The sequence below is a fragment of the Amblyomma mixtum genome, chromosome 4 (assembly GCF_055824585.1).
Source record: "Amblyomma mixtum isolate Tamu chromosome 4, ASM5582458v1, whole genome shotgun sequence".
In the NCBI taxonomy this organism is placed as follows: domain Eukaryota; kingdom Metazoa; phylum Arthropoda; class Arachnida; order Ixodida; family Ixodidae; genus Amblyomma; species Amblyomma mixtum.
The window spans coordinates 15,096,900-15,109,612 of NC_143015.1; the positions used below are offsets into that span (position 1 = coordinate 15,096,900).

Genomic DNA, 12,713 nt, shown 5'->3' on the forward strand with positions numbered 1-12,713 from the left:
CGAGGCCCGCGAACAGCTCCTGCTTAACCCCACGCATGAGATGGCGCAGCTTCTTCTCCTCTGTCATGTTGGGGTCGGCGCGCTTGAAGAGACGGGTCATGTCTTCGGTGTACATGCGCACGCTTTCGTTCGTGCGCTGATTTCGGGAGTGCAGCGCAGCTTCAGCCTTCTCCCGGCGGTCAGCGTTGGGGAACGTAGCCAGGAGACTCCGGCAAAACGTCTCCCAGGTGGGAAGTGTAGCCTCGTGGTTTTCAAACCACGTCCGAGCAGACTCTTCCAGGGCAAAGTAGACGTTATTCAGCTTGCGCTCGTCGCACCAGCCGTTGTAGCGTGCGACCCGCTCGAACGTCTCCAGCCAGTCCTCAGCGTCTTCGAACACGTCACCGTGAAAAGATGGCGGTGTTCGCGGTGGGTGGCAAAGGAGCGGCGCCAGGGGCCTGGTGTCAGCGGCCATGACAGTTGGACTCGACGGTATAGGCTGGATCGGCGGCTGGGTCCTGGTGTCAGTGGCCATGTCAGTTGGACTCGGCGGTCGAGGCTGCGTCGTCCTTGTTGGCGGGGGAAGGGGCCCAAATTCAGGCGACTCTCCGCGGAGACGGCGGCTGGGTCGCTGGTGAACCGGTGTGAGGTCCGTAGTGACGCTGTACGGAGTTTGCAGGTCGGGAAGCGTACCCAGCACTGCTCCACCAAACTGTAGCGTGCAACGCCAAAAAGAACACCCGCGCAGACGAAAAACCTGCGGCGGTCCCCTAGTGGTTCGAGCGCGCGCGAGAGAGCCAACTAACTTCTTCCTCTTCTAGCGCATGCGCTACTTCTGTCTCTTCTTCGAATGCATGTATCAATATACTTCTGCAGCTCCACCACGACATCTTAGATCCTGTCGAATGTCCGCGCAACAAGGTGGTCCTGGCCTTGGATCTTAAAGGCGCATTCTACAACGTCCAACACGAAGTAATCCTGGACCACCTCATTAACACCAACTGTTATGACCACAAGACATTCCATTACATAAGACAATTTCTTACAGACCGTCAAACCTATATACGTATACAAGATTCGGAACACGGGCCACACACCAACGGCTCGAGGGGAACACCACAAGGCGTGGTCCTGTCTCCCCTGCTCTTCAATTTGGCAATGCTTCGTCTTCCCTCCAAAATGTCTTTTGAGCCCGGGATACATCACGCTCTCTATGCAGATGGCATTACAATCTGGGCCACGCAAGGTAACCTGGGCCACATGGAATCCTGCCTGCAAGCAGCGGCGACCCTAGTGGACGACTACGCGGCCTACTGCGGACTCAAGGGCGCCCCAGCTAAATCAGAATTTGTGCACTTACGTCCCTCCCTTCGGGACACAACCCGCTTCGCATCAGTCTACCCTCGGGACTGATCCGGGAGGCCAAGGAGATCGGAGTCCTTGGCCTCTTCATACACCACAAACGCAGGGTCGACACCACCCTAGCCAAACTTCGCACGGTGGGAGAACAGGTGGGCCGCATGGTCCGCCGGGTCTCCAGCAAGCGGGGATTACGAAGCAAGGATGAACTGCGGCTTGCCCATGCTTTTGTAACGAGTAGAATCCTCTACTCAACCCTCTACTTGCACCTGCGAAAACACGATGATGACCAACAGGAGATCATCCACCGGAAAGTCATCTTCCGGTCGTCACGTCCAACCAGAGACTTCTGGCCTTGGGCATGGTGAACACATTCCGGGAGCTTCGAGAAGCCCACTCAGTCAACCAATACACGCGCCGGCTACACATCAAACGCGACTACCACACTGTGGAAAGGGAGAGAGTGCCAGATCCCTGGAGACGCGCCCTCCAGGTCCGACTCTTCCCCGCATCATGTCCAGAGAAGACCATAGCGGTCGTCGCCAGGCGCGGGCGGAAGCGTTGGCGCGACACCATGGTAACCAACAACACGTATATTACGTTGGCGTTGCCGGCCCACACCACGGGAGGGGGGGGGGGCTATACGGCCGCATTCGTACACAACAGAAACACAGTTAACGGGCTCACTTTCAAAGCCAACAGCGCAGCACACGCGGAGGAAATTGCCATTGCTCTGGCTCTCACTTATCCCAAGTCGAAACAGATCATCACCGACCCACGAGGGGCCTGTTAGTACTAGGAGCTGGGCTGGTCTCCCCCGCTTGCCTGGCGCATACTGGAATATAGGTGCCGATGAGAAGATCCAATTGCACGCAACCTGATTTGGGCCCTCGGTCACCAGGGACTCCAGGGAAACAAACAGGCTGATCAGGCCGCCCGCGCACTTTCTCTCCGGGCTATCTCCCTGTCCTTGGAAGGCTACTCCGAACGAGAAAATCTCGCCCTTATATTCAAACACATCACCGATTTCTGCATAGAGGAGCGCCGGCTCTACCCGGCCCCTTGTAAAGGTCTGGATCGCGCTGACGAGCGCCATCATCAAAATTCTCACTAACTGTTTACTGTGCCCGGCGGTGCTTCAACATTTTAATACATACTTTGATGGCGAGTGCCAGTTCTATGGGGAGGTGGCTGACACCTTCCACATAGCTTGGGAGTGTCAATCAAAGCCATCTATCCCCCCCAACCCAAACCCACCAGAGAGGACTAGGGAGGCGGCCCTGCTCGGCTGTCATGACCTAAAGGCCCAAAAGGCCTTGGTTCAATGGACACGGGCGGCGTTGCTTCCCAATGGGGCCTCTTAATAGGGGCTCCACCTACTATCGTGAGGGTAAAAGGCCAATAGGGTCCTTCCCTAATCACCTTTCTGTAAAAATTTAATAGACGACAAATGATTTTCGCCACCACCGACAAGAATACCTGTGTTCGTCTCGGCAAAGCGTTCTTCAGTGGCTGGGCATAATAGGGCCATCCCTCCTCGGAGGAAGACCCGGTGAGGTGGAGGAGGGTGTGAAGTGAGAATTGTGTTAGCATGGGGAAGATGAATCTCGTCCAGGCATGATGGCTACTAAAGTTTGTTATAACGTCAAGACCAAGGCATGCCAGGGAAATGGGATCACTTTATTCCAAGCAGGCGTACATATATACTGATAGGTGACGTCACACGGTTCACGCTCAGCGATGGTCGCGCCAGATACACATGTGGGCGTGTCGGCCGACTTGCTGCGTTATCACACTCTTTCCCGCTTAATTTAGTTACAAGCCATCACTCAAAAGTTCTGGGGTCGATACCAGTCTGGTTGTCTTCGCACGCGAGCACTTCTACGCAGCGCTGGCTCCTCCCCTGGTGGTGCAGATACTGTTGGCGCAGATAGTGTTGGCCAAGGGAGCCTCGGACTGCTCCTGCAGAGCAGGCTCCACCGTGGCCGGCTGGGTTGATCCGTCCGGCGCGTCAGCTGCCCCACTGGCGGGCTCCGATAGCGACAGTGACAAGTCCGTGTCAGGCAGGGATGAGGACACTTCCAGCGGTCGGGTTGTCTTAGCACCCACATTCTTGGGCGGAGGAGTAGAGCTGGGGTCGGCGTGCAGAGGACGCAGGTGATCGGCATGCGTGAAGCGCAGTCCATCGCGCACTTGCACCACGTATGTCACAGCACTGACAACCTGGGACACCACACCTTCTTCCCAGGCAACACTCTCACCGCGCACAGTTTTCACAAACACACGGTCGCCCACAACAAACGCGCGCTCTTGCCCACGAACCAAATCACGTTGTGCCTTTAACTGCTCTTGTTTGTGTTGCATGGTCTTTGCAAAATTAGGCTTGAGTAAAGAAAGTTTGACGCGTCGCTGACGCTTGAAAAAAAGTTCAGCGGGTGATTTGCCCGTCACACTACTTGGTGTGTTACGATAAGCCATGAGGAAGCTATCAATTCTTTCTTGAATCGTCAGCTTCGTATGTGATGCCTCGCTTTTAAGTACTTGCTTCAACAAAGCCTTTTTCACGGTTTGTACAGTTCTTTCTGCAGCCCCATTGGATGCGGCATGATAAGGCGGGGTACGCACGTGTTTTACACTGTTGGTGCTCAGGAAGTCAGTGAACTCCGCTGACGTAAACTGTGGCCCGTTGTCGCTCACCAATACATCGGGCAAGCCGTAAGCGGCAAAAACACCCCTAATCTTCTCAATGGTTTTTAATGCAGACGTTGAGGGCATTGGCCATACTTCAATCCATTTTGAGAACGAGTCTACCAGTACGAGGAACACGTTCCTTTCTTTCTGTGCAAAATCCACATGCACGCGTGACCAGCTGTGCGCCGGGTATGCCCAAGGGTGGAGAGGGACCGGCCGGGACGCAGGTTGAACTGCTTGGCAGATTTTGCATCGCTGCACGTACTGTTCAATCGCTAAATCGATCCCGGGCCACCAGACAAAACTTCGCGCGAGCATTTTCATGCGGCTGGTCCCCGGGTGCTCCTCATGTAGCATGGTTAGCACACGTTCCCTCAGTTGCTCCGGGACTACAACTCTTACACCCCAGGTTACGCACCCCTGCTCCAGCGATAGTTCGTCACGGCGAATATAGTAAGCTTTTAAATCGTCTGCACAATCTCTAGGCCACCCGTTCAACGTAAAGTGTGCCACCCGGCTCAGCGTTAAGCTTCTCTCTGAGGCTTTTGCTATCTCGACAGCTGTCAGCGGAAGGCACTGAAACACTGACAGACATGACAGACATTCGGATGCCTCGTATTTCGCGGGTACCGGCTGGGGCAATCTTGACAAGGCGTCGGCCACTTCTGCATTTTTTCCCTTCCTAAACTTCAGTCGGTGTCTGTAAGCTGCAAGCATTATAGCCCAGCGCTGCATACGTGCGGCCGCCATAGCTGGAACACGTTTGTCGTGCCCGAGGACGACAAACAATGGCTGGTGATCTGTGTATATGGTGAATTCTCGGCCGTACAGGTACCTATGAAATTTCTTGAGTCCAAAAATTAAGGCCAAAGCCTCGCGCTCACACTGTGCATACTTTTTTTCTGCTTCTGTAAGCGTATGCGACGCAAATGCGATTGGTTTCTCATCGCCTTCAGCCGTCTCGTGAAAGATGACTGCTCCTAAGCCATATGACGATGCATCGCAAAGCATTGCGAGCGGTTTCCTGACGTCATAGAATGCCAGCACCTTGCTGCTGGTCAGTAGGATTTTCGTATCATTAAATGCATCGCTACATTGCTTCGTCCAAGACCATTTGTGATCTTTCTTTAACAGCCGATAAAGCGGCTCCGCTACAGTCGAGGCGTTCTTAAGAAATTTGGAATAAAAATTCCACATGCCCAAATATGCTTTAAGCTCTGTCACGGTGGTCGGCTCCGGTGCTTCCAAGATTGCCCTTTTCTTGGCGTCCGTAGGGTAAATACCTTCTTCAGTTACCGTGTGACCCAAGTACGTGACCGATTTCTGAAAGAAGCGGCATTTGTTCACATTGAGAGTGATGTTATTTATTTATTTCATTTTATTGATACTGTTGACCCTCGCTTGAGGGTCGTTACAGGGAGGGAATACAAATGCAATGTACAACAGAAAAAATTCATGTCTCATAACATCAAGTTGGGTGGCCCCGACACAAAATATCGATAGAACGTTCGAACTTGTGCACGTCCGATTGCTCAACAACTTCAACTGGCAAAGCATTCCACATTTCGATGACATCAGGAAAAAAAGAGTACCTAAAAACATCAACACGTGAGTCGTAAGGCTTGACTGATCGAGTGTGGCTTGTTCTCGCGCTGCGTCTTCCCGGAGGCTGAACATACCTATCTGATTTTATCTTGAAGTGCCCTTGGATTAATTGAAAGAAAAGCTTTAGTCTTGATTTTTTTCTCCGATTTTGAAGTGACTCGAGCCCACATGAGTTCAGCATTTCCGTCACTGAGTCCCTTCTTCTGTATCTTGACGAAATAAACCGAGCAGCCAATCTTTGAATTCGTTCCAGTTTATCTTTTAGAACTTTTTGGTGCGGGCTCCAGACGACACAAGCGTACTCCAAGGATGGGCGGATGAATGTTTTGTAAGCTATCAGTTTGACATCTTTTGTTGCATGTTCCAATTTCTTCCTCAGAAAGTAAAGTTTTTGGGAAGCTGTCGAGCACACGTTATTAATATGTTTATGCCACTGCAGATTATGTGCAATTGTGACGCCTAAATACTTGAAGGTATTAACATTTTTTAGATTATTTTTTCCAACATTATAAGAAAATAACTGCACAGTCTTCTTATTAGTTATATGCGTAAAAGTTGATTTTGTGTAATTAATTTCCATGCCCCATTTTTCGCACCAAAGATGCAAGGAATTAAGGACACGGTTTATTCTAATTTGGTCGGCAGCTTGTGTTATTCGAGAATAAATTAAACAGTCGTCTGCAAAAAGCTTCAATTCTACGGGAGACTCGGTAACCTCGTTAATATCATTAATATAAATTAGGAACAGTAATGGAGCTAAAACCGACCCTTGAGGAACGCCAGAAAATACTTCTAATGTAGAAGAAAAACAATCATCCACATGCACAACCTGCCTGCGATTGTTCAAATAGGCTTTAATCCACTTAAGAATGGTTTCGCTAATTCCTGCTTTGTGTAACTTGAAAAGTAATTTACTGTGTGGAACCTTGTCAAATGCTTTTGCAAAATCTACGCAAATGACATCTATTTGCTCTTGGGCATCTATGGCTGAACTAAAATCATGTATCGTTTCTATAAGCTCGTTTCTATATTCGCTCAAGCGCTGCAAGACACGCTCCAGTGTCTTCTGGCAGTCTGCCGTGTCATGTCCAGTCACGATCACGTCATCGATGTAACATCCCACGTGCGGGATGCCATGAAGGACCTCGTCCATCATTGACTGGAATATTGCCGGCGCACTGGCCACACCGTAAGGTAGGCGTTGGAATTCAAACAACCCGAGACTAGTGTTTACAGTCAAAAAAGGTCGTCACTCGAAAGTAAGTGGCAATTGCTGGTATGCCGACGAAAGGTCTAGCACACAAAACACCTTTCCTCCTGCTAAAGCAGTGTACAAATCCTCGGGTCTGGGTAGCGGGTAATGATCTGTTTACAGTGAGGGGTTTACGGTTGTCTTGTAATCCCCACATAACCTGATACTGCCGTCTTCTTTTAAAACCGTGACTAGTGGCGTTGCCCAGTCGCTGCGCATCACTGGCTGCAGCATGCCTGTTTCGATTTGCTCCAACAGTTTCTGCTCGACCTTTTCTTGCAGTGCAAACGGTACAGGCCTGGCGCGGCAAAAAACAGGAACAGTGCCCGGTTGCATAACAACTTTTGCTTGGAATTTCTGTATTGTCCCTAATCTGCCTCAGAATACGGACGGGTACTTCTGCTTTAGAATCGCCACTCTGTCCTCGAGTGTCACCTGCCCAATTTCCAACCAGTCAAGTTTCAGACGTTCTAGCCAATTCCGTCCAAGCAGTGCTGGTAACCACCTTCCGTTGTCCCTTACAACAATGACAGGTAGCGTCATGCTCTGATCTTTGTATCGAACAGCCACGTCACACCGTCCTTTAAGTTGTAACTGCTCCCCAGTATACGTGCGAAGCGACATTTTGCACGGCTCACATTTTACGTGCGAAAAGTGAGACTGGTACACTTGTTCTGGAACAATTGTGACGGCTGCTCCCGTGCCAATTTGCATATTCAGCGTGCGCCCCTCAATGTTAACGCCCACTTCATAACACGATTGGGTTGAGTTAACCAATTGATACAGTTCATTCTCAGAGTCTTCCTCGGAACATTCGAGGGCATGCGTCCGTTTCGATTTCGCCCTAGCAGCCGGACACATATTTCTCAAGTGACCCACTTAGGAACACTCGCGACAAACAGAGTTTTTGTACCACCAAACTTCCGACGAGTGTCCCCTCCCGCATCTTTCACATTTCTCGCTCTTGCTGCCTTGACCCTTCTGGGGTTTGGCTTGCCTCCAGTCTTGACGCGGTCGGCCTTTCATGACGTGCACCGATGCTGTTTGCTCTCTTGAACGCATTTGCGCACTGTCTCGCACTGCTAGTTCCCTGTCCAGGGCGATTTTGCATGCGCTCTTAAACATCAAGTCTCGTTCCGCGAACAGAGTACGCTGAGTCTCTTCATCCCGTATGCCGGCAACCAGCCTGTCTCGAAGGGCATCTTCCAAGAATTCGCCATAATCGCACTTCCTGGCCAAGTGTTTAAGTTCTACAATGAACCCTTCGACGCTTTCCCCATCTTGTTGCATGCGTCTGTTAAACTTGCATCGCTCTGCTATGACGGAGCTTCTGGGGCTGTAGTGCTCTTTCAGGAGACCTTTAACTTCTTCATACGACTTTTCTCCCGGTGATTTCGGCACCGTGATACTTCTTAGTACTTCATAAGCCTCCGGGCCTATCACTGTCAAGAAGACGGAGAGGCGCTTCTCATTGGCTATGCCATTTGCCGTTAAAAAGTGCTCAAACCGTTCCAAGTACGACTCGAAGTTTTGCGTTTTAGGGTCGAAGTCCGATATCTTCCCCACTGATGGCATCTTGAAAGAAGTACAGAAGTTCGCTACTCATCTGTTTCCTCCGAAGAGCTGTCCCGCTCGGACTGCTGTTGGCTGTGGGACCGGTGGCCGCTTGAGCGATGCTGTCCTGCGAGGAGCACAAACGTAGCTGACGGCGTCCGTGAGCGTCTGTAGGCGGTGGTCGTTCCCCAAGAGCACGTACTTTCCCCACGAACGCTCGCTGGACGAGGGTCCTGCTCGCCTGCTGCTCGATCGGCCGTTGCCTACGTAGGCGCGTAGACCGCCTCGTCGCCAATTGTTATAACGTCAAGACCAAGGCATGCCAGGGAAATGGGATCACTTTATTCCAAGCAGGCGTACATATATACTGATAGGTGACGTCACACGGTTCACGCTCAGCGATGCTCGCGCCAGATACACATGTGGGCGTGTCGGCGGACTTGCTGCGTTATCACAAAGTTGATTAACTATTTGTCCTCCAAAACAGTGAAAAGAAGAAGGCCGGGTCAGCTGTAAGGAATCTGCGGGTGTGGAGCCTGGAGAGGTGGCGAGGGTCGACTTGAAAATCTGTGTGTCCAGCTGCGACAGGTTGCTTGGAATGACTGGCAACGTTTACCTGAAGAAAAAAATTGCCGACGATTACGTTACTTCCTAGTGTCAAATTTGAGCGCGGCTCTTCAGCTGTTACAGCTTTCCAATAGATTGAGGCAAAGAATTCGTATAAGACATCTAGGTAAAATTAGAGACAACTTGTTATTTTTCACACATTTTCCTTCTTCAAGCAACACTCCACTATAAGTTCTTTATTGTCACGAAGAAAGCTTTGTGGTCGGAGAAATAGATAGATATATGCACGACTGCCTGCACCAATGCCTGGTTTTCAAAGAGGAGGTCGAGGCAAGTATTTTGCGAGGTTTTCAATGCCTTGGAAGGCCTTACGAGCGAGAGGAACCGGATGTTCTCCCGCATAAATGGTAGGTTGTTGTTGTTTTTGTGACTGAGAGAAGAATGAAAAGGAAATTGCACGGGCCTGCCAACTGGCTCCAGCCGAGCCACCACCGCTGCCACGTGCAGATAGACGAGAGTTAAAGATCAGAGGAAAGAGAAAAAGAAAAGTAAAGATGCGCATCGCAGCAACAACCGCGTCCGCCGAAGCGGACGCTGGCTGAAAAAACGTAGCCGCGCTTCGTCACCACCTAAATGGTAGGAAATTCCTGATTGTCTTTATATGTATATTAAAGTCCCCACCCACCCTGCCACCCTCCCAGGCGGCAGTTATGGTTGATCGCGAGAGTTCGCTCACCGTTGTCGGTGCTAACGCATGCAGACCCCATCTTTCTCTCTCTCTCATGACCCCACGTACCTATAAGCGCGATTCAGGCGTCCTCTGACCCGGGGAGCCAGTTATGCGCACTTCCTTTCCTTAAAATGCCAGAACGTTCTCAATGCCAACGCATACAGCACACATCTGTCATTACCACCACGTAATGACGATGGTTCATACCACCACCTTTCACAGGTGTGTGCTGCGCAACGCAATTAGACCGTTTCGCTTACGACTACTCAACGGTTTCGGCTAAAGCGCAATTGCACTTGTAAATGAATCAGAGCTTCTGCAGCGCAGGTGTAGCCATGTACAGCTGTACCAGGCGGTTAGAATCTGACACCCAATCTTAGAAAGAAGAATTATCTGATGTTTACGTGAACACGATGACGAGCATGCTGGCAGATAAGGGAACCTACTCCCCACTAAATCCTGTCCCTACTTCGAAGGTACAAGAGACTTCAGAAAACCTCTGGCTCACGTGTGCTCTGTGCCACCACAGCACACGTCCCTCTACGTCTTCCTCCTCTGCAACAATGATTCCGCTACCACTCTGTGTGGACTGCTAGAGATCCCCAAAGAAGGCAACCCAATTCACTGTTATGAAACAGCTTGAGGCACGCCGTTTGACCAGTCGAAGACCTCAAAGAAGGATGCCGCGCTGAGAAAGCGCCGGCGGGATTTTCTCACGCTTCGCGGGGTGTGGATGACCTCCCCGGAGAAGGACGCCTGAGGACGGCGACAGACAATGGACGGATCCAAGGGCGCCCGTTCGGGGAATAAAGGGACGGAGCCATTAAGTAATTACCCGCTTCCCTCAGGAGCCGACCCCACCGTAGAGAGCTCTCTGCAGTTGAGGGCCGCCGCGTCGCAAGGACCACGAGTGCTTTCGGTGACACGGAGCCGCTTGCACCAGTGTTGCTTGACATCAAGAACTAGCCGCGGACTTGCAATTTCTCCTCTCCCGTTCCCACGGGTTGACTCTGCAACGAGTGACTCAGCCTGCTACAGTGCTCTGATTGGTTCCCATCTTAGGGAAATGTGCCTCATGTTGGATTGGCTTCCGCCTGATGGAGGGGCGGAACCTTAGGGGATTTGAGGGCGATGCTGAGTGCGAGAGGATGCTTTGGGCCCTATCGAAAAGGCTTATCCAGTCGCTCGACGCTATGGACTTTTAATTCTTGATACTTCGCTCTTCTATCTTCGGTATGTAAACAAGTTTCGTAAAAGTGCCATTAAACCGGCTTGTTTTCGTTTTCCAAACTTCGAAGCTTCAGTCCTTCTCCCAGCTCGAAGACTCAACACGCTCCCAAGCGGAGCCCGGGTTCGAGATAGCCTGTGCGCCACGACAACTGGTGATTAGCGGTGGAGTCTGAAGCTACAAGCGGCAACATCGGTCCGCCAGAGCAATAGCAGCTGTCTCCGGACATGATCACATGTGTGGGTGAGTGCTTTTCTTTTCGTCTGGTGTGGACCATCCTCTATAAGATGGTTAAATTCTAGAACTAGTAGAGACCTGCGCTTAAATCCTATAGGTTTGGTATTTTTGCATAGTTGTTTTGGAAATAGCCCGGACTCAAAACTATCATGGACCTACAGAAGCTGCAGAAACTGGACCGGTTGCTGTTGTGTGAAAATTGGGGATTGATATAAGGGGTTCGGCACGAAAATTCGTGATCATTCAGGCAATTACAGATTTGGGGGCAGATGATGAGGAGCCCAGTGAAGCATGTAGCCTCATCGAAAAAAAAGGAGCACCTCAGACAGAAAAAAGGGCGTAAAAACAGGAAAAGAGGTGTCAGCGTGAAAGTTAAAATGAAGCAGGAAGACTGGAACGGGAGACTGAGCTCGGTAAGCGAGAAACGGAGTTGAGCAAGAGGTAGGGCATTAGTCCCCAGCAAGTGGTACCTCATCTCAACAAGGACGCAAAGTTCAAGGTATCTAGGTACTGTTGGGTCTGGGCCTCATGTACAAGGGCTTTTACATGATACAAGGGCCAAGAGCACCACGGGCTAGCACAAAGAAGAAGGGTGGCCCCGGCGGCGAGCGTAGCTCCGGCGTGATGGCCCTTCTGCTGCCCGTCTGCTGCTCGGGCTCAGCGACGCTTCGTTTTTATATCCGCCGGTGTCCGTTGCGGCAGCCAGCAGTTCAAATCCTCCAATCCTCCAATCAAACGAATGGTCGAGAGGCGCCCGGCCGTTGAAGGCTTGCAGTCTGGAACGGGCGGCCGGCGAAGCGTCGTAGGAGTTCGGACCGACGGAGAGGAGGGGGAAGAGGAATGGTCCGCGCCGGGCACGGCGAGGCGGGATGATTCACGCTGCAAGCCGCGACATGTCCGAGAGAGTCTGGGCCTGCTTTGCGCGACGGCGAGCGCGCGGCGCTGGTTTCCAGCGAAATGAGGGCGCCAGCACAACAGCACAACCGCCGCCAGACAATGCGCCACGAAGACGAGCTACTTCCGCGTGGCTCGGATGCGGGGCGCGCTTTGTACGCCATGCTCCTCAAAGTTCTCGTCCGGTGTTCAGCCGCACGTAGTTCCACGCTCCTTTCTGGGAACAGGTCCCGCTCGTCAGGACAGGATCACTGTTCCGCCGCCTTGCCGCCCCGGTGACTGGGCCAGCTTCGCTCGGTCCTTCGGCAGAGCTTGCTTCTCAGCGTCGGTCATTGATCGTTCATCTTGCCAAGAACCGACCGGCAACAGGCAACACCCAAGGCAACACCCTCTGTCACCCTCTGTCACAGACTCAAAGTCAGAAAATTCTGCTGGCTATATTTCTGTCCCCTTTTGTTCCCTCTTCAACAAGATACACATGTGGGACACTAGAACTCCAAAGTAATTAACTAAAATAAAAATGTCAAACACAGGAAACACTCGGAATGAAATGAATGCAAAATAAATTCGCTCTCTTGAGATCACTCGGTCAAGAAAACACTCAGGTGAGGCCACAA

The 12,713-nt window shown here is 51.4% G+C and overlaps 1 protein-coding gene across 1 annotated transcript; it reads right to left on the reverse strand.

Moving 5' to 3' along the window:
* Positions 1 to 3,219: 3,219 nt before the first annotated feature.
* On the reverse strand, positions 3,220 to 8,581 carry LOC149345744 (uncharacterized). Its single transcript, XM_089541192.1, has 2 exons — positions 7,922 to 8,581; positions 3,220 to 3,561 (listed from the first exon to the last, which is right to left on the reverse strand). The coding sequence occupies exons 1-2, from the start codon at positions 8,459 to 8,461 to the stop codon at positions 3,220 to 3,222; spliced, it is 882 nt and encodes a 293-aa protein (XP_089397318.1). The 5' UTR covers positions 8,462 to 8,581.
* Between the last annotated feature and the right edge of the window lie 4,132 nt (positions 8,582 to 12,713).